Genomic DNA, 21,274 nt, shown 5'->3' on the forward strand with positions numbered 1-21,274 from the left:
TAGTAGATTGGTCCAGCCTTCAGCCAAATTGCATTCTTTTTACCGAAATATTTTTAGAGTGAAGAGAAATAGACTTTGTATATTAAAAACAAACCCATGAAATGGAATGTCTTCTATCTTAATACTAACAATGAAAAAGTACAGTAGGCAGACTAACAAATAGCAAATATCTGGTGGCGTTATCATACTTTAAACAATGTAAATATTGAGGAACAAAAGTCAAAGGCTGTTTTTTGACAAGTACACTGCCGTGTAGTTTGTGTGGCCGCGTATGTGCACATGTGGGCGTCTGCTAGTGCGTTGGAAGTGGCTTCACTCACGTAACACGCTTGTGGTAGAAAGCTTTCTTGTTTTGTAAAAGTATGTTCGTTACTCAAGAAGATTTTGCGTTAGTCAGTGTTTCACGTGCGGCTTGAGGGAGGGCAACCTGCTTCCAAGGTGAGATTTCTTCACCTCTCCTTTTCCACCTCCTCCTCCTCCCACACCGCCTCCTCCTCCTCCTCCTCCAGCGTCATGCTCTCGAGCTTTTCCCTTCTTGGCGTCGGCCTCAGACTTCCTGCTTGGCTGCTTTGCTCTGTGCAAACGCAACAAAGAAACGTCAGTCAGCTTCCACAGCCAACTAACTGCTGTTACATTTCAAAATCATCAAGATTGATCCAACACTCTCCTATTGTTCAATTCCTGTAATGAAGAGCAAAAATTCTGCAAACAACTCATGACCTCCAGCCCCTCCCGACTCACCTGTTCCACACACTCAACAGATTTCAACTTTTGAACAAATTGAAGTTGTAAGCCTGAGGTAAGCATTGTACCTCAGTTTGCTCTCTGTGGCCCTCTGTGGCTGCATGGAGTACTGCCTCCTCTGGGGGTCCACGGTGGAGGACAACTGCAGAAAAAAATCTTCATTCGACAGCCGAAAAAAGCAGCCTTGTCTTATGAGCGTAACAGCTTGGTTGTCAAGGCAACACGCATGGACGAGGAAGCCTCTTACCTTCGCGATTTCCGAGAGGTACGCTCGCCTCTCGTCATTGGTTTTATGGAACGCCTGATTGCACCGCCCAAAAAAAGTGTAAAGTTTGTATAGCAGACGCAGGGAATGCAGTAGGTTCGGTATGACTGACCTTTGACTCCTGTTCAACGCTGACATGAAAGTCGGCCAGTTGACTCTGCAGGCCTGACTTCTCGTCAGTTAGCAGCTTGAGGCGATGCTGCAGCGACTCCTGAGAGCACAAAGTGACAACGTTAAAGGACTTCCTCAATTCTGTCAGTCGTTTATTTCGTGTCTGGAAAGGCAACACTCACAGGAGGCATGTCATCATAGGATCGGATAGAAGCCATTCGATCTGGTGAAAAGGACACACATTCTAATAAACATACGAACAAAAGCATATTCATGCTCACAAGTCACTCGATTAGGTACAACACTCTTGAGATCCAATGATGAGTTGTATCAGAAAACATAGAAAAACGACCTAAATTGACACAGTAAGTAGTATAAAGTACAGATATGTGTAAATATGCATGTGCAGCTACCTGTAAAATGTAGATACAAAGTTATGTGGCCTTTCTAAATAAAAGCACACAAATGTTGAAGTGGTTTTCATTGATTGTTTTGATATTGCAGCTACATAGCTAGCTACTACTCTTGATGAGTTTTATTTTAAAATGGTGTGTCTGTGTTGAATAATTTACTTGAGAAGACAGATTATGCAACAAAGAGTCAGGAGAGTGTACATGTTAGATGTATGGTATTGCTGCTCGATGGTCCTTTCCATTTTCTGTGCTTTACCGCCATCTCGTGACGTCTCGATCCAATTACATAACCTTCTTGAGGAGAGTGTCAACTATTTGCACATTTTTGCTATTTGCGGCAGGCTCTAAAACATTAACGGACTCCACGGTGCCACATCCAATATGGCGACGAGGTTGACAGAGGTTTGAACCATTTAAATAAATCTTTATTAGTTGACCATGTCATCTCACCCACTGGATTTCCCCGCAGGTCTTCCAGTCTCTCGTGGACGACAGCGAGTTGCCTTTGTAACTGCACGTTGAGCTCAGTTTGAGTTTCATATCTGGTCTTCCACTCGTTGTCTGGTTCAAAGGTGCAAACAAACGCAAGCACACAAAAATAGCGTCACAAAATAAACACGGTTTACCACGAGAAGCTTTTCTCTTGTCACCTTCCCCGTCGACACCGTGAAGTCTGTCCTGAAGTTCTCTCATGGTGCAACGCAAGTCCCGTACCGACTGCTCCAGCATGTCACTGAAAAACAAAACAAAAAGTTAATTGTTGGGGAAAAAAAGTGGATATCAAAAGTGTAAAAAACTCACTTGATTTCTCGTTCTTGCAAAAGTTCAGTGCGCAGGCGCGCCATGTCATATTTACAATAATCCTTGCTCATTTTGTAAATCGCCAATTTGAGGGAAGAAAAATTTTGTGCCACCTGCTTTCCATGGAAACGGTCGCTTCCGGTGGGTGTAACGCAGGTTTTGCCGCTAGAGGGCGATGCCGTCCTTCGTGCACGTCCGTGCTGTAGGGGGACTAGGAGCGGAAGTTTTTGTAAATAAATAAAATAAATAGGCAAAGCACTTTTTTGTAGCATATTTTTGCACTTTAAAAACTTGTGAGTTACCTTTTAATGACGTCACAAAATGTCAAAATATATCCACATAAATGATAATTCCTCTCGGTCAACTTTTTTTGTATAATAAAACCTTAATAGTAACAATTTTATAAACAACCATAAAGGAGCAAGTGACACGTGTATGAATGTCAAATTTGAATAAATACCGGTTTGGCTGTTTAAAAAAAAAAGGATATTGAAATTAACATCATCCATCCATTCATTCGTTTTCTATTGTGTACTGAGTGGAGTCGCAGATTAGCTGGAGCGTATTTGCAAGAAACAGAATCTTCACAAATCAATCAAAAATACCACATTATTATTAAATTTTATTATAATACTGTTACTGTAGTGACGACAACATCCTTGGAGGAGGTAATAATGCTCAACCAAGAGTCCTCCTGGTGGAAAGACAAACACATTCAGCTCTTTGGTGTGCTTCAAGTAACACATTTTTTTCCTTAGTGCTTCTGACATCCTTCGCTATGATTGGTCGCTTTTCATCGTGTCTTTCTTCTGATTGGGCGCTGCGGCGGCCTGTTGCATCTTCAGGTGGTCTGGCAGCAAAACCTCAACGGTGAAGCTGATCCTCTTGGCCTGGAAGATGCTGTACGTGTTGTCAAATCGTAGCACGTCTGTACACAAAATTACGCAGCGAGTGGGTCTAGGTGCAGCCCATATCAAGAAAATTAAACTCGAAATCATTTTTTGTCATCATTTTTAATTGGCGTCCCCTTGAAATGCAGATGTCCGTACGTTTGCAGATAAAGAAATGAGATTCACCCAATGAGTGTGACTTGGTGTGTGAGCGTGTATGAGCGAGGGAGGGAAGCACTCACACACGCCGGGGCGCTCGCACGTCAGCGAGCCGTCTTCGGGCACCAGGTGAGTGTTGTAGCGCTGGCTCGGCACCACCGCCTCCATCTCAGCCGCCTTTTTCCGCTCGCCCATTTTGGCCTTCAGGAAGACGCCGAAGCCAATGTCGGCACCCTCGCTGGAAAACTGCCATCTGATGTTATACGCAAGAAAACACACACGTGCGTGCAAACACACACAAAACAAATCAAAGTAAATTTAAAAATAGAAAAAAATAGACAACAGGATAATGAAAAAGGTTTGAATTTTGAAAAATTTAATAACATTCTGAGTAAGGGAGCAAATAGATCACTATTGACTGAAGTGGTTTAAACGGCCGACCTGAGGACGCATCCCGGAAAGAGAATCTCGTAATCCAGTTGTCGCGTGGACCCTCGACTGACGGTCAAACACTGATCGTATTCCACCGATACGTGATCCCGCACGTAGTAGGAAGTAGGAACCAGACCCACATGATTTATCTGAGGGACAAAAAAAAAAAAAAATCAATGAACATTGGCAGAAAGAAAAAAAAATAAGGGTGGGCTTCAAGCAAGAGAAAGAGAATAATTTACTCACATGACAAATCATCATTTGTATGCATGCTTGCTGGCTTGTTTTGAGCAAAATTGTTAAGTGCGGCACAAAGGTATGACACCATTTTTACCAACAAGGAGCCGTGTAACACAGTACAGATTATTATATGCAAATTTAAACATATTTACACTTGACATACAATGATGCATAATTTTTTTGGGGTGTCTCAAGACATAAGGAAGGGGCGGTTGTATTGCTTTGGCGCCATCTTGTGGCATTTTGGTGGCATTACGGAACTGCAACGTTCCAAGGAATTACGTTGAAGTGAGAAGATATTTAGTTTTTAAAGAAGTATATCAAAGCTGACCTGTGAAAAACACTTTTGTTTTTTTCCCCAGAGTTTTTACTTTTACATGAATGGGATTTCTGTGTTAGACATTGCATCCATCCGTCCATTATCTGTTCCGTTTCTCCTCACAATGGTCGCCACAAGGGTTGACATGAATATAAAAAACAGACTGCAGACTCTTTTATTGTTGTGAAAGAAGACAATTGGTAATGTGAAGTGGCGCTCAAAAGAGTATTTATTCTCAAACCGCGACAACTAATTGAGGTTGATGTCACACGGTAACAACGCATCTAGCTAGATTACAAAACAAAAAAAAATACAAGGAAAAGTGGGACTTCCCTCCGTGTCTCACTTGTCCTGGGTCCAATTAATTATCTAGAGACAGTAAAAGAGCAGCAACATTAGTGGTGACGATGCAAGCTACTAGCGCCAAGCCCCTTGAAAATGCTAACTTGAGCAAGCGGCTATGGCGTCGTAGCATCTACGCCAGGAAGCGGGTGCAAATTGCGCTTTTTCTTCTGCAATTTCCTCACGTGTCTGCAAAAACGGGAAGATCCATTCTGTGCTTACATTAAAAAATGAGTGTGTGACATCGTTTGCAGCCAAGATTTGCAACCGTTAATTTCTTGCATGATGCCATTAATCCATTCCAGCAACCTCTAAAAAAATTCCTGAAGAAAAATAGCACTGTATGGTTTATTCATCATTATTTCATGCAATGGACGCCCAAAATAAATGCATTGGGAAAAAAATGAATTTAAAAAAAAAAATCAACGCTGACAACCGGCCAGTAAATGCGAACTTGTGTTGGCAGCGTAACCCCGCCCCCTGATCTACGTGAAGCAAGCAGACTGCGATCATCTAATAATGTTGAAGCTCAGGAAAATCCAAACTCACCCTGGTCTGACAGCGAGGGTCTCCGTCAGGGTCCGTCAGTGTCCCGCCGTAAATGACGGGCAGCTGCTCAGGGTCGATGTGTCTGAGAAGCACTTCCTGCCAGTCGGCTGCGGAATGGAGCACACGTCTGTCAGGTCAGAAGCTGCGCGAAACCTGGAGGAAAAACGCGTGGGCGCGCCTCACCGCCGAGGATGAAGATCTTCTGCCGTGTGATCTCGCTCAGGAAGTGCTTGATGAGGTTGTAGGCCACAGGGAAGAGTTTAGGAGCTACGGGAGGGTAGTTGGTACGTTGCGGAATGATGAGTTGTTCGGAAAGGAAGCTAACGTGAGGCCGATTCCTTGCCCTGATTTACCTTTAATGACAAACAGCTTCTTGAGGCCTTCTGGGTAGTTGTCCTCAAACATCTGCAGGATCTGAAGACACCACAAGACTTTTAGGATGACAACTTCCATTAGCGGCCAATTCCAAATATTGTTACAAAGATGCGTACTTATTTGTAATTAGGTGCACCAAACATGTGTCAGCACTTGAAAGTGTGAGAGAACGTGTGTGAGATTTTCACAAGAGAACAAGAGAGAAAAGGTGTGATTGGGCGCGACAAAGTGCTTGTGTGTCTTGAATGTTTGTATGTGTGTGCATTGTGAGTGTCTCACTTTGTGTGTCTTTGTTAAGAATGACAGCGAAAGCGTCAGCGAGAGAGTGTGAGAAAATATGAGTGTGTACATGCGTTGTACATGTGTGTGACAATGAATGTGTGTGTCTCAGTGTGTGAGAGAGTGAGGGGCTATGTGTGAGTGAGTGTGTGTGGTTGTGTGAGAATATTCGTACTGGTGAGAGAGCAAGTATGAGGGAAAGATCGAGACAATGAGTGTGACTGAGAGTGTGAGCTTGAGGTTGAATAATGTGTGAGAGAAAACACGGAGTGAGTTACAAAGTGCAACATAAGAGGTTATGAGAGCAAGAATGTGTGAGAGCACCTCGCCATAAGTATCAATGGCAGGCTTCCACAGGTGCTTGAGTCCCAGGCCTTCCACATCGTAGATCATGGTGATGGACTCCACATTTTTGCCCAGCTGGAACACAACACACCGTTAGCGATTAGCATTAGCCATTAGCATTAGTTTATCGCCCTTCCGGGAACGTAGGGTGGCGGGCGCGGCTCTCGCCTTCTGCGACTGCGCGGCGCACTCTTGCTGCAGCATCTCGCAGTCTCGGATCTTGGAGCGGATGAAGTCCTGCTTGGAGGCGGACAGGAAGAGACCTTTGGGGTCCACGGGACCGATCACGTCGTACCACACGGGGCTGCCGTCGCGGTCGTAGCCGCACATGCCGCCTGACAGGTACTTCTCAATCACCTACACGAGACGCACAATGAAGGTGTTCCAGTTGCCGTTTTTGTACTCGTCGTCGTTTGGTCACCTCAGGAGGCCGCCAATCCGTGACGATGGAGTCCACTTTCATTTGTTTCCTGAACTCGACATGCTGGAAGGACAACAACACAAAACATTTACAGGCCACTTCAGGACAGTTTGTTCTGAGCAGTCATTTCGAAGAGCGGTTCAGAAAATTTAGTGGTTGGGCTATCAGTTTTATGTTTAAGTAGTTAAAGGTAAGATAGGAAAATTTGCTCCGTCAACAGGGAGTGGAGTCGTTGTGTTATCAGTACACACACACACACACGCACGCACGGACACACTCGTGGAACTGATTAGAGCACATTGACGGCATGTTCTTCTGCCTGACAGTTTGCCGCTGTGGTTAGCACGAAGCTAACAAATAGCCGAGCTGCCAACTTGAACGTATGGACTTTCTTCCCTTTATCTGATCTTAACTTATCAGCGTCGTCATTGCGATGACATCAAATTTATGCATTGAGGAAATAAAATGGCGGCGTGGCGCAAAGGGTGCACGTTACCTTTCGCAACATGGCCTCCGACTTCTGCACGTTGAAGTTTCTGGCTGAAAAGAAAAAAAAAAAATTTTTATGAAAAAGTTACATTTGTATGACAGTTAAAATGAGTTTTAAAACATTCCTAAAGTTTATGTTTGGTCAGTTTCACTCTGGTTCGGATTATTTCTTTTGCCATGATTTCCTATAGACTTTTTTTTTTTGGTAACATACAATTAATTCATAAAATTTTACTTTACATATACACACACATAAAGCATGCTTTTAATGAAATTGTGAAACAAAAAAAATAATCAAACAAAAATACTAAGTAGTAAGAAAATAATCATAAACACACATAAATAAAATAAAAATAACGCCAATATATGAAAATATATATTGTTTGGAAGCAACAGACTGAGCTGCAACTTGGATTGGATTGAGTTTGACTTTGGAACGCAACTGAATGTCTATTCCAAATAAAATGGCATGATAAAACAAGAAACAAGCGCCCATGCACAAAGTGTGAAATGAACATTACCCACTTTGAACAATTTACACACTTACATCATTTCTCTGAATGAATCGGATCAGACGTGGAACCGAGCATACAAGCGCTCCACTGTGTCGCGATGTCACAGCCGCTTACATTATGCAACACGCTACCATCGAGGTTAAAAAAAAAACCAAAAAAAAAAACAGGAAAATATATCAAAAGAAAAGCTTTTTTTTTTCTTCTGGGGAAGTGACGGTTTTTAAAAGGTCCACACCAGAAGTCACATGTCTTATTTTTAAGTTTGTTAAACACTTTCACGTATGAGAAGTATTCATTTAACACTTAACTGTGATTTACTATTAACAAGTTTTCTTTTGTACTTAACGAAAACATACAATAATTACATAATTCAACAGAATGTAAAGAATTATACCATTTGTGAGCCATGCATTTAGTGTGAGACTCCTTGTGGTGTACGCGCCGTGACATCTACGAAAGTCAGTAAGCTGAAGTGATATTGGTCATTTATCGTTGAGAACGAAGAACGTGTCTCTTAGTTACACCGTCTTTCTCAAGATTCAAAATAATTTCATTAACCTACAAAAAAAAAATCCTAAACTATTATATTTTCGTGTTGTAACAGCACAACATTGATGCTAGTTTTATGAGCCTGTTAATGACGCTTTGCATTGCGTGTTAGCATTGAGCTAGTGAACTTGGTGAACAGCGGGTCTGCCCCTTCTGTTGTCGCCTTTTAATGCGATTATTTGCGGATTAGCCTGAAGCACGGCGAGTCCTAAAGGTAGGTCTCCATCGCCACTACTAATCTCAACAAGAACTCGTGTTCAACTCAACCACTGCCGCTGTGAAATTTTAGGATTTGTACTTTATCTTAGTATATTCCCTTAGATTTTTTAAGCTTTTTCTAATATTTGAATATTTTATACAAATAATTTATAGAATTTTTTAATATAATTTCAGTAATTTGTCAACCTACAATACAATACAATATCACAGTAACACATTTTAGGTCACTTCATGAAACTGTATTCATAGTAACCTCTTTTATGGTGATGTCACATAGAAATGGGCTGAAGGGTTTCCAGCAAGAAACTAGTTCAAAGACTTTCAAAAGAGGAGTCATGAATCTCAAGAAAGTGTCCAGAATAGTCCAAAGCCAAAGAAAGATGAAACAAAGATCTTGAATTTTAAATTGGCTAATTTTCAATTTGTTTTTAAAAAGACAGTTGCATGCTTCATTGCATTTCATCCTGATCTTTGAATCAATGTTGTCCCTCCCCGTTTGTATTTAATTTTCACAAATGTGCAAAGAAATAGAAGCACCTGTCGAAAGATGTCTCGGCTGTACATTAAAATAGGCGTGATCATTTTTCTGACTACTGACAATCTGTGATCTGACATCCTTATCGCATTTGATGTCTCCAATCTCAACATTTTTGAGCGCTCACCTCTGAGCCAGCGCAACAGAAAGTGGTCATGCTGGGCAGGAAGTTGAGCAAGAACGTCTTGAATCCTCTCGCGGAACTGAGAAGAGAGTGAAAAGTGCACACGTGAGATAAAGAACGTTTAACGTCCAGCCCGAAAATTTTGTCCCGTCTCTATAGCTTTTATTCATCAACGTGAGGCTGCGGGGCAAAAGCAAAAGAAAAAACCAAGTTTCACATGGAATCTTGGCTGAAGCTTGTGACTGGGTGACTAATTACTTTGCACACTTGAGTGTGCCAGTCTTAAGCAACAAAATGAAAACATTACCAAACATCCATGATGGCACTGTTAACTGACTATTGGGGATGTTTGAAATTGAACCAAACCAGATTTAGATTCAATATAAGGAAAAGCTGCACAGTCACTGATATGTTTGATCCCTCTCAAAATCTAACAATGACAAATTATGCCATTCATTTAGCAAAGATTTGTGCTGCGAAGGACTTTGAATGACTCTTTAATACAAAACAAATAGATAAGTCTTTTTTTTCCCTATAAACATCTATCTGTAGGATTTTCTTGCTGATGATTTTTACCTTGACCATTACAAGAGAAAAAAAAAATAAATATATATATATATATATATATATATATATATATATATATATATTTGGGTGTTCTTCAAAAAGTCAATTTTTTAAATGGGTTTTGGTCATTGATATGCATCATAAATTGAACTAAGTTTGAAAAAATAATAAACTATAAATATTATACTTTAAAAAATAAAAACAGCAGGGAGTAAAGCCCAGATTTATTTTTTGAAATATTAGAAAAATGTCAATATTTATGAAAAATAAGTAAAAACATCTCGTTGACGCAAGTTTTTTTTCTTAATATGTAAAATTGTGTATATTTTTTAAATATCAATATCGAATACTGTATATACTTTAAAAACAAATGCCATATTTTTTAAATATACCTTTCATTAATCGTGGTGCAGTGCTTCAGCTTGTTTTTTTTTATTTTAAAAACAACGTAATAATACAATAAACTATGTCTGTTTTATTTGAAAGCAATAACAACATATAAGCAGCCAAAATGTAATGTGATAGTGTCTTACCTGTCGCAGTGCTTCAGCCTGTTTGGCGCTGAGGTCTGCCAGCCTGCCGCTCATGCCTGCGGGCCGACGATCAACTCATGCAACGATGCTGATGACTCGAAAGTGCTGACACGAACAAGCCGGCTAATCATACAGGCGGGCAGGCGGCCGGACGCCCGCCCTCCCTCGTCAAGCTCACCGACGGCCGCTGCCTTCGCCGAGCCCTCTACTGCAGGTGACTTGTTGAAAGAGGAGGAAAGGGAGCGGATAAAGAATGTCAACATGACTCCTCTTGTTCTTCTCCTCCTCCTCCTCCTCCTGGTGCTACTGGCTCAATCGAAGAGTGGAAACACGTCGAGAGGGTGTACGCCACTCTAGCTAACTCGTACGCTAACTGCGCTTTAAAGAGACTGGGCCGCCTTCTGTTGAAAAAAGCGAAGATAAAATGTCTCAATAAAATTATTTCGTAGACTGTGCATCGCCTTAAATCTGCTCACGAACAAGTGTGAAGATAGCTAAACCTCAAACAAGCCAAATTCAAGCAGGTGAAATTGAAGGCATACTTTGATATATCATATTCGTCAGTGTACATCGTTTTCAGTTACACATTTTACAAGCAGGACTAAAGCACGACATAGTTTCTCTTTACGCCGAGAAATGTTTCCAATGAAAACGTTAATTTTAGTGTACTGGCAAATAATCGCTCTTTGGGTTTGGCGGAAGTGCGTTATGGCTTCCAAGCGAAAGCGGAAGTGTAGCAGCGTCCTTCTCTTCTTTTGCTACTAATAATTTTGCTCGAGTGACGTCAGAGAACCGCACAGGTGCTCGAGTGCGTTATTAACAGTTCTGATCATTTATTTGTTCTTTTAAAATTAAGAGGAAGGAATGGAAGGAGAGTTTGAAACAAAACAAAGAAAAACTTTATAAAGAGAACGTTATATTCACTGACTGGACACTTGATTAGGTACCACCCGTACAGCCATTCATTCATTCGCAGGACAGATCAGAGGCGGGGGACCAAGTCGTGGTTTTGGGAGCATTGCCAAGGTGGCAACCACATTAACAAAATGTAGCAGATAGCACCAAGAAAAACATACACAATTCATAATATTGTAACAAAAAAAACTATTTAGACGAACAATTGGAAAACATTGAATTAAGCAGTAAATAAATATTGTCATGAGAACCTCATGAGCAGAACAGCACAAGAAAACAAAACTCATTTTAAAAGTTATGTCATAAAAACGACTTTATTTTCCTGAAAGAATGCAGAATTATGCTACAGATAAGCAACATATGCCGAGTGCAATAAATAAGGAGTGTGGGAAAAAAAGGAACCGCCACCTCAGGACGACATCAAGTCTTCTTTGTGCCCTCGTCCTCCGTGCCTTTCTGCACTTGATTGTCCTTGTCATCATCGGTGGCTGCCTGCGCACCCTGCGACGTCCCAGGCGTCACATCCTCGCCCACCGCCACCTCATTGCCCTTGGAGCGCTTCACCATGCCTTTGGCCATCTCCTTGCCCGTGGTCTTCAGGATGGCCTTCAGGCCCAAGTTGTCCACGTTGTACGCCGTCACGCCCACGTTGGTCACCGAGCGCAGCGCCGTTTCGGTGGCCTGGCCCGCGTCGTTGCCGTACCTTGGCCGCGAGGAGGTTAAACGTACAAACAAAAGTCAAACGTGCAGAAAGAAAAACGTAAACGTGTCGAATGTAGGATTGGTTTGACTTGATTGATTGTTTTTTTGTTGTTCTGGTCATAAATAATAAAATAAATAAAAATATTCAGATTTGGTATTTTATGTCAACTACTCACAAAATGTTAGAGATGCATTTTAGTTTGAAAATTGATCGATTCCTTTCTGTGACTCCTCCAGTCTCTCTGTTGTAACTTGCTTTTAACGCTAAGCTTTTGTGAGTGCTACAGCATATGAATAAAATGTACTTACTTATTTCACCCAATTTCCTTTATTAGTTAGCAGTACCCAGACACACCAGAAGGGAAAATATACGGAAAAACCTCCAGCGAATAACTCTGCAAGCATAAATACATTACCAAAAGCCAAGAGACAAGTGCAAAAGAAGAGTTAGACGTCACCGGGCGTGTTTAATAGCTTCCCTAAGCCCCGATATCTGAAAAGACGCAAGCAGAAAGCCATCAGGAAGTTTCCAAACAGGAAGTGACCCACGCAAAGGTTCAGAGAGGCCGACTCACTTGTACGTGACCGTGTTCACCGTTTCGGATGACACGCTCTTGCCGATGAGTTTGGCGCTCGTCTCCAGGCTGGTCCACACGGCGGTGAAGCCTGACGTGTGGATGTGAAGAATACGTTAGAGTGGAGTCGATCTTGTTCGGTCCTCTGACTTGGACTGACGAAGGACGCCATTTTGGTTGGAGGCGGCCATTTTAGGATTATTTCTCAGGATCCTTTAAGTGCAGAATTTTTTACTTAGCAACATGAGATCAGCATATCAAGGAAGGCAAGCGGCCATTTGAAGATTTTTGAAGACGAAATGACGTGTTTTTTTTGTTTTTTTTAATGGTGGTGTACCACGGACCACTGAGCTAATGAGAAGAATGGTGCATGATGATTGAAATAATGGTCACCTTGCAGACTTCTGGCAGCCACAAATTTGGCTCCCTCAAAATTAGACGGCTCCCCATCTTTGCTCTTCATGGACTCGGGGATCAGCTTGGCGCCGTGCTTTTTCACTTGAGGGGCCACCTTCTCCGCCAAATGTTCGGCCAACGTGCTCACGCCATCCACTGTCAAAAAACACGCAAACTACCATGAGCGAAGGACGATTACGTATTGTGATCGCTTTGGCGAGCTCACCCAAGTACTGGCTGACACGCAAAGCGCCCCCTGTGGCTTGCTTGGCCACCTGCAGGCTTTTGGAGACGTGCGGGCTGACCTCAGAGGGCGTTTCCTCGGGCGTCAGGTGCTCCCGGATCTTTAGGGCGCCCTTCTGAATGGCCTTAGTGGTGGCCTCGGCCCCTCTGACCACCTCGTGGCCCAACCGCGTCGCCCCTGGAGAGACGCGGACGCGAATGAACATCGGGCTTTAGCGCATTTTGGAAAATTCAGTCCCTGAAGCTTGTTTGACTTTGCAAAATGATATTTAGTAGATGCATCGTTCATGAGTAGCGCCACGAAAAGAGTCTGACGAAGCCATGCCTGAAAAGCTATAGACAGGCAGCCATTTTGAGACGACGCTGCCTTTTGGGTCATTTCCAAGCATCTTGATTGGCAACATTCCTTTTCACAAGTAATAATTTGGGAGCAAGGTTATTATAGTTCATGAAAACAATAAAAAATGCAATACAATTTTATTTCTATAAGACCTTTTTTTATTTATATTGTGCTTGACAAAGATTCCATACATTAAAAGAAAAAACTAAACTAAACTAAAACTATTTTCTAAGAAAATAATAATAATAATAAAAACTAACAAAGCAGCTCTAAAAACAAATTAAAATTTGATAGAATTGAAAAAAAAAACTTGGGGTTGTTTGCTCCCCCCCCCCCACACACACAAAGATTTTTGGTTGTAATTAATAAACACATTAAATATTTTTGAATGTTAGCACCGGCCTCTTTTAGACTCCATCATCGAGACAAATTCATTCTGAACACACGTCCAATCACATAATAATCCTCAAGAATAATAAAATAATTAGCCTTTTTTGTTTGGGAATGGATAAAATTGGGCCAAAAAAGGCCGATTTCTTTTGAAGTTAACAAACAATTGTCATACTGTCGCTCACCTGAAATGATTCCTTGGCCCATCTTCTCGCTCCAAGTCGGAAGAGTCACTTTGGCCGCGTTCTCAGGAAACACCACCTGAGTACTGAGGGGGACCGTCTCACCCAGGTTGATGACCTCGGGGCCCGCGCTGTCTGGACTCTGTCGGAACACAATCAGCACCAAACCCTTTTGCTTTTCAATGTGCACTGTCCATGCTTGTTTCCGCTTTTGATGATTTTAAGGATGAAAATAAGCTGACAAGATGATGTTGTATCGCCACACACCTGCACCCTGAAGTCGGTCAGCTGCTTCATGAGATCCCGGAACATCTCTCGATCGGCGGCGGGCAGCTGCGACGACAGCACCACGCCGATAAAGGCGCCCGGCATCGGTGCCAGCGTGTCGGGCAACATGAAGATGCCGGATGCGGCCAGCAGCACCGGCGTGTTCGGGGTGAGCGAGTGCAGCCAGCCGCACACCTGGACGCAACATAAACGAACGTTGCAGGAAGGAACATCGGACAAAGTGTCAGACCAGTAGTGGTGCGCAAGCTCCCTCTAGAGGCCAATGAAAGAATCGCTGATTTAAATGTTCAATCTGGTTGTGATGTTTTTTTTTTTTTTATTCAGTACAGTACAGTTCCGTTCTACCTAATTTTTAAGTACATTATATTTCAATGAATCAATATTTGATGAAAGGTAATTGCACAGGAGGTGTGCACGTATGAAAGTGTGCCATTCGGCATTGCTTGATCGGTGACATTTTTAGTGGTGTGCCGTGAGAGTTTTCAAGTAGAAACTACTCGCCTTGGATCAGTAAAGTTTGAGAAACGCTGTTCTGATAAATACGGAAAGCCACGAATCAATCTTTGTCAAACAAAAGAAATCATGTTTTGTCACAGGTCAGGCGGACGGTCAGGCGGCTGCGAGGACAACGATGAGCTGTGTGAGGACAACAAAAGCGCTGACTCGTGCGTTAATGCGACCATTGTGTTGCTGCCCAACATGGCTGTCTTCCGCTTGGTTTGCATTGTTGACATTTTGATTTCTTTTTGTATTTCACTTAGCTTTTAGGTTTAATTTTTTTTTATATTCATTCTGCTATTTTCCGGTTTTAGTTCAGATTGTACAGTTTTACTATTTTACATTTATAGGGTTTAGAATTATATTTAGAATTTTTTAAAATGGTATTTGATATTTGTATGAAAGTATTTTTACACACAGTTGTATATCTTTACTTTGTATTTTTTTTAATCATACTTTATGTCCTATTTATATAAGTTTAGTTGTGTTTATATTTATATATTTTTTTAATTTAACGGTTATTACGCGTTAAGTAAGTATGATTCAGTGGAGTTGAAGATCACTGTAGACAAAAACTAAATCTAAAACTCACTTGGTGTCTTTTTTGTTTTACTTTATACATTTTAATGCAAGTACTTTTGAGAATCTGCACAAAACAATTTTCTGAGTTGTTTTTATTTCGGTCTTTTGGGAGCAAAACCAGTGACAATTAGTTCAGTAAACTAACCAATTTTCCATGAGCAAAACATCAATATTTTGTTGAATTGCCCAACTTAAAATTATTCCAAGTTTGCTGTCTTGAAGTATATTTGAGTCAAATCACATTTTATAAAAAATGGTAAAATAATCAGAACAGCATAAAAAAAAGTGTACTCACATCCAGGAAGACGGGTCCTCTTCCATCAGGCGGCAGGGTAGCAAAGCTGACGATGCGAAGGTATCCGGGGTGCGACAGGGCGCTCACCTGCCCGCTGGGGGCCACGAAGAACATCTGCACGCCCGAGGGAATCCGAAGCAGCTCGCTCTCGCTTTCCGGCGCCGTCGGGCTCCGCCCGGTTGGCCCGGGTCCGCCGGCCAGGCTGCGGTGACCATCGGCGGGCTGCGGCGAGTACACCGGGGGCTGGGCCGGGGTCTGTGACATGACGGGCGACGAGTTCCTCGGCGGAAGCACGGGAGGAATGGAGGGGTACATGTGCTGCACGGGGTGAAGGCTGGGGGTCAGGTCCATGAGCAGCCGCGACCTCTGGGCGGGAGGGGGCGTCTCCGAAGCGTCCAGGGTGGAGAGGTAGCTGCTGACGGTGAACTGGGCGCCCTCCATTCTCCGCTGCAGCTCTCGAGCTCGCTCCCACAAAGGCCCCTGGTGACGCGGCCCCCCGGTGGGCACGCCCAGGCCCTGCATGAGGTGCTGCAGGCCCTTGCGGTAGTACTCAGCCGCCTCCGAGCGATTGCCGCCCTCCTCCTCCAGGGACAGGCCGCGGCTCAGGCAGCGGAAGGCCAGCTCGTACTGGTCTTTGATCAGCACCAGCTCTGCCGGCTCCGCCATGCTGAGGAAAACTTAATGTTTTATCAATTGTATGACTAGCAATAAAACAGCTTTTTCTGTTTTTAGAACTTTGAGATAAAAAAAAAGCAAAACATAAAAATTAAAGAGAAAGAAAAAATAAACAAAAATCTAAATGCATAATATTATACACATTAAAACAATGTAAATATTAAATAAAAAAGGATTGATAAAAATAAAATACAAAGTATATTTAATAATGAATCTAAAATAAATCCACTGTGAAATATACACAAATATAGAGCGCAAAATGTAAAAAAAATACATATATTAAGTAAAAAAATATGAAAATTATATAAGAATAAAACTAACAAAAAAGAAAACTAAACTAACTAATAAAACAAAATGTATAAAAACTACAATCCTACTACTCCAATAAATGACAACATTCAATTATCTTACACTCCCCAGACTTGCCACACTAATAGTAATTAAGATTATGAATAGGTTTTCATATAAATACAGTTGTATTGTATTATTGTTTTTATTGTTTTCATGGTATGCAGTGAATGTCAACTTGTGGTTAGAGGCTCCCTCTTGTGGTGAGCAAAAAAAATACAATTAAATGGTCAGAGTGCATCTTTTTCTTCAGTCCAATTCAGTATTTGTTAATTGAATTTCTCTTCTAAAAGTAGTGACTAACTTTTATGTGTCATCATTATTTAAGTGCCATTTTTTATCCTCCTATATTCAAGCACTGTGTTAATATTCAAGCTGATACTGAATATATATTTTTAGGAATCAAATCTGACTTAGTTTTGATGAACACTTGGGCCTACTGTGCGACTGTATTTTAACGTTGGTTATTGTGGTGCTACATGGGGAGCCAAGAATTATTTTCGGCGTATACGTTGGACAATTGTACATTTCCTCACAGTAATAAATATACTGTATAATTTAAATGATTTAAATTTGAATGCTGTATCATTGTTTGTGCATGTTCCACACACAACTTAAATGTATCACCGTTGCACCACAGGTGTCGCCAGCTGAGTTTACATTTGTGTCATGTTTGCCCGGTTTAACCTGCATGACAAGTATTTACTCTCCTCTTCTTAATATAATTAAGAAAAGTATCATGACTTTAATACACAAACCATCTTCTAGAGGAGGTCCCAGCAAAGTAAAGAACCCGTAGCAGCACTCATGGACACAAGTCATTTGAAATCTTAACCAGCAACGGGTGAGTAGTAACACAATAAAGTACATAATAATAATAATAATAATCTTAAGTGAGCTCACCTTGATTGTATAGTGCCACTTCCTGTGGAAAAACAAAACAAAAAAAGTGTTACTTGCAAAGTAAAGTACCCTTACTCGACTCTCAAATGCTCACTGACATGACAACAACGCGTGTGACTCATTTGTAAAGGTGTGACCTCACCTGTCGCGCCCTCCGGCCGCCTCAGCCACGTCACTTCCTGCTTTTGCTTTTACGCCAACTTTGCATTCTACCCAGTCAGTTCATTAAGACAGACAGAAATGGCACTTCCAGATGCTGGCTGAACAACGTATTGAAAGAATAAGCACATCATTTATGACTTTTTTTTTATGCCAGACTCATGTCATTAAAATGCAAGTGGGGTGTGACTCGCGTGTGTCAATCAGGTTTGTCCTCTTGCGTGAGTCACAGGTAAGGCAGCTCGGTGAGCGACGCTATGGAGGAGACCTGGCAGAACCTGAAAAAAGTGTAAACAGTAGGGGTGTAACAAATATTAATTTGAATTGGAAAATGTTCAGAGTACACTAAATCAGACAAAAAAATACATAGAAATTATATATATATATATATATATATATATATATAGCCTCGGCTAGCTGGAGAATGCCTGAATTATAAATTTCTGGAAATGTCTTCTTTTTATCATATTTGCATTGTCAGAGCATCCCACCCACCCCCAAAAAAATCTTTTGCCCCCCTCCCCTAAATATATTCATGTATTCAAATATTCTGCCGTCTCGCTTAGCGAAGAAGCTGCGAGACTATAAATTGCAAAAATGGTTAGAATCAATCCATGTTTATTTCTTTTTAAACTGACTTTTGTATTCTATACAAGAGTGATTTGAGCAGACGGTAAGACGTCTCACGCGGATGCTGTCGCAGTTTTTTTTGTTTGTTTGTTTGTTTTATATGAGCAAGGCACCAGCGTCTGTTTGCCATTTTGCCCATTGTTATTCTGGACCAGCAAACCATGGCTGACACTCACACTGCGTGTAAGTGTGTGTGCGTGTCACACACTGTCGACACCCTCACATCATCTCCGCTGACCCGACGCTGTCATCAATACCGGGGAGAAAAACAAACATTTCTGAGATGTCTATTGCGTGTGCGTGTGCGTGCGTGTGCGTGCGTGTGTGTGTGTGTATAATCATTTTGGATTGAACGTGCATCGGGCGTGCACTAAATTTAGCATAAGCATGTTGCACGCTGTGTATTTATGAATGTAATATTACATAGTGAGCCATTAATAAACTTCCCATACGCCAAAAAGACAGCAAGACAAAAATAACGTGCGTTGACCTCCAGTCGAGCATTTGCGTGAGCGATCCTCGCCTCGGGAGCGTGAGCGAAGAGTCGCAAATCCAAAAGGCCCGAATATCTGGGATTATCTGGGAATAACTGGGAATTGGTGGTCGCTTCCCGGCAATTTGAGATGAGCCACAAAATGGGAGCAGAAGCCCAGAAAAACGTATCGTTGTCTTTCAGTCTTCACTTACACTGGCACACACACACGCACACCCGGGGTGTGTTGGTGTGTGTGTGTGTCATTTATTACGTTCACATGTGTCAAATCTAATCTTGTGAATGAGAGGATGTGTGTGTGTGCGTGCGTGTGTTTAGTGGCCATGAGAGAAAACAAGAGTGATGGAGAGAGCGAGTGAGGGAGAGCGGGAGCCACACCGAGAGGAGCAAGAGTAATGTGTGGATCAGAGCGTCCGGGCAGAGGAAGAGGCGACATGGAGCAGCATTGAGGTCCGACATCCAATCAGGTTTGCTCAATGACTTCCTGTTGCTTCTTTATTCAATTGAGCCCATTTTTACATCATTCTCCTTCATGCAAGCGTGAGATGATTGTGAGATTGCGTGCACAGCATGCTGAGACACGAGGTGGTCAATAAACTTGAATGCATTCTGAGAGATCGTATGAGTGACGTGTCCATTGAGGGAAATGCTGAGAGATGATTGAGGCTAAGCTGTGCATTCACTCTTGCGTGCAGCTTGCTGAAAAAAAATGAATGTAGTTCGTCAAATGAATATCATGCTGAGATTTGACATGACTTAAAGTGGGTAAAATATGGAGAGATGGCCAAACGTGCACCACGTGCTCACTGCTCGGACATGAGTGGAGTCAGTAAAAAAGAAGACATGCTTCTAGTCAATAAAAATGAGTGACACACTGAGTGAAGATTGCAGTCACACGTGTGTAAGTGCTGTAGTCACTCATCTGTCAGTATTTGTGCGAGATGAGGGCAACATACTGAGACGCACGCGCACACACACGGCAAATGTCAAGACATTTTGTGCCACATCAATCGTCTCAATTATTCATGCGGTGAGAATTCTCTGAGGACTAAATATTTGTGCATGCTGAATGAAAAATCTTTTAGACACGAAGCAGCACAAAAACGCGTGGACTCGCATGCACGAATCGAGCCACACTAAATGTGCTCACACAAAACATTCATGGACGTTTAAATGAGAAACCAGAAAAGTTGACTGATTATCATTTTCTGAGACATGAGTGGAGTCAAATGAAATTGGTAAAATGCTGAGAGCCCATCACCCAAATGCGCTAAATTCTAGATGATTGCTAGTTAACCAAACGTGAAGGTCATCAAATCAATGGTCCAAATTCTTGTCATTCACACGAATGACAAGCTGAAACATGAGTGTCGTCAATCAAATGGATGACATATTGAGAACTAAGTGCAGCGAAATTGTTGACGCTGAGACGGGAGTGTCGCCAACATTGCTGGTCGAATGCTGAGAGATGAGTGCAGTCAAACAAACTAATCACGTTGGTTGATGGAAACAAACAAGACCAGCGCCCTAATGTGTGCTAGGGGGCGATCATGAGCCCTTTTAAAAGCGGCCTTGCCAGTAAAACGTGTGACCTGCACGCCTGGTTGCCAGGCGACAAAAAGCCTGATTAAGAGCAATTATCAAGCACTCCAACTCACAATGAACAGCAGATCACAGGCAGGCAAACAACACAGGTCTGCATGTGGGCGATGCACGGGGAGGAGCCACAAAGATGCACAGCTGGAGACTAAAGTTTTTTTGCACTCAAGAGGATTTTGTCATGTTTTTGCAGCAGCTGGAAAAGCCCAGGATGGACCAAACCGGTACCTCTGTGGTGGAAAACGGAACCTTCCAGCGCTTCTCTCCAACGTCCTTCCCCGGATCGTCATCAGCATCGGCGACGACGTCTCCAAGTCGAGCCGGCGGCATCTCCGTGTACGTGTGGCTGTTCCTGGGCCTGCTTCTGTTCCTGCTTAGCCTGCTGGTCATCGCCCTCCACAGGCTGAAGAACATCATCTCGTCCTCATCCTCCTGCGGCGAGCCTCGGAGTTCCTTCACCAATGTGGAGATCTGCAGCATCTCGTCTTCGCGGAGGTCCACCGTGTCCTCACTGTACGCCTGAGGCTCGCACTGACATGCACGTGTGCACGCGGAAAAACACAAGCAGCCGGGCACTGCGAGACTGCTGCAAAGACTTCTGGGAAATGCAGTGCAAGTGTTCATTAAATGATGAATAAATGTTTGAAAATGTTTTGTTTCACTGCCTTCGTGTACAATAACACTGGTAAACAGCAAACTTGAACCAGAGATGGCTTAATGTGTCACTTAACATATTTTTGACGCTGATTTGAAAAATATATATATATTTTTTTCCTGGCACATCGGATTTTTGAGTTTTTAGTTTGACCTATAAGAGTGCACAATACGGAGTCGTGTTTTTGTAA

The 21,274-nt window shown here is 42.3% G+C and overlaps 4 protein-coding genes across 11 annotated transcripts; 1 reads left to right on the forward strand and 3 right to left on the reverse strand.

The window, feature by feature from the left end:
- Positions 1-207: 207 nt before the first annotated feature.
- Positions 208-2,476, reverse strand: ccdc169 (coiled-coil domain containing 169). Of its 2 annotated transcripts, XM_088279147.1 has the most exons (8): positions 2,335-2,420; positions 2,184-2,266; positions 1,984-2,094; positions 1,303-1,343; positions 1,122-1,220; positions 992-1,045; positions 813-886; positions 208-574 (listed from the first exon to the last, which is right to left on the reverse strand). In XM_088279147.1, the coding sequence occupies exons 1-8, from the start codon at positions 2,403-2,405 to the stop codon at positions 394-396; spliced, it is 714 nt and encodes a 237-aa protein (XP_088135273.1). In that variant the 5' UTR covers positions 2,406-2,420; the 3' UTR covers positions 208-393. The 2 variants fall into 2 exon arrangements, with proteins under 2 accessions (XP_088135273.1, XP_088135272.1); XM_088279146.1 differs by lacking the exon at positions 992-1,045 and having other exon boundaries at positions 2,335-2,476.
- A 453-nt stretch (positions 2,477-2,929) lies between these two features.
- LOC148320542 (SEC14-like protein 2) lies at positions 2,930-10,941 on the reverse strand. Its single transcript, XM_088279131.1, has 12 exons — positions 10,217-10,941; positions 9,120-9,195; positions 7,182-7,225; positions 6,686-6,748; positions 6,433-6,621; positions 6,244-6,339; positions 5,619-5,679; positions 5,449-5,532; positions 5,266-5,372; positions 3,825-3,964; positions 3,467-3,636; positions 2,930-3,262 (listed from the first exon to the last, which is right to left on the reverse strand). The coding sequence occupies exons 1-12, from the start codon at positions 10,268-10,270 to the stop codon at positions 3,111-3,113; spliced, it is 1,236 nt and encodes a 411-aa protein (XP_088135257.1). The 5' UTR covers positions 10,271-10,941; the 3' UTR covers positions 2,930-3,110.
- Positions 10,942-11,426: 485 nt separating this feature from the next.
- Positions 11,427-21,014, reverse strand: sparta (spartin a). 4 transcript variants are annotated; one of them, XM_088279125.1, is made up of 10 exons: positions 20,658-21,014; positions 17,691-17,985; positions 17,549-17,570; positions 15,623-16,289; positions 14,227-14,421; positions 13,963-14,101; positions 13,031-13,225; positions 12,802-12,960; positions 12,409-12,499; positions 11,427-11,834 (listed from the first exon to the last, which is right to left on the reverse strand). In XM_088279125.1, the coding sequence occupies exons 4-10, from the start codon at positions 16,286-16,288 to the stop codon at positions 11,552-11,554; spliced, it is 1,728 nt and encodes a 575-aa protein (XP_088135251.1). In that variant the 5' UTR covers position 16,289; positions 17,549-17,570; positions 17,691-17,985; positions 20,658-21,014; the 3' UTR covers positions 11,427-11,551. The 4 variants fall into 4 exon arrangements, 3 of the variants coding, with proteins under 3 accessions (XP_088135251.1, XP_088135252.1, XP_088135253.1); XM_088279126.1 differs by having other exon boundaries at positions 20,489-21,014; XR_015839567.1 differs by lacking the exons at positions 17,691-17,985; positions 20,658-21,014 and adding an exon at positions 12,143-12,326 and having other exon boundaries at positions 11,690-11,834; positions 17,549-17,675.
- Positions 19,175-21,081, forward strand: sertm1 (serine rich and transmembrane domain containing 1). 4 transcript variants are annotated; one of them, XM_088279152.1, is made up of 2 exons: positions 19,175-19,297; positions 20,623-21,081. In XM_088279152.1, the coding sequence occupies exon 2, from the start codon at positions 20,641-20,643 to the stop codon at positions 20,950-20,952; it is 312 nt and encodes a 103-aa protein (XP_088135278.1). In that variant the 5' UTR covers positions 19,175-19,297; positions 20,623-20,640; the 3' UTR covers positions 20,953-21,081. The 4 variants fall into 4 exon arrangements, with proteins under 4 accessions (XP_088135278.1, XP_088135280.1, XP_088135279.1 ...); XM_088279154.1 differs by having other exon boundaries at positions 19,198-19,280; XM_088279153.1 differs by lacking the exon at positions 19,175-19,297 and adding an exon at positions 20,229-20,524.
- Positions 21,082-21,274: the final 193 nt, after the last annotated feature.

Source organism: Idiotropiscis lumnitzeri, chromosome 17, assembly GCF_059441095.1.
Source record: "Idiotropiscis lumnitzeri isolate Australia: NSW breed Sydney's pygmy pipehorse chromosome 17, RoL_Ilum_1.0, whole genome shotgun sequence".
Taxonomy (NCBI): domain Eukaryota; kingdom Metazoa; phylum Chordata; class Actinopteri; order Syngnathiformes; family Syngnathidae; genus Idiotropiscis; species Idiotropiscis lumnitzeri.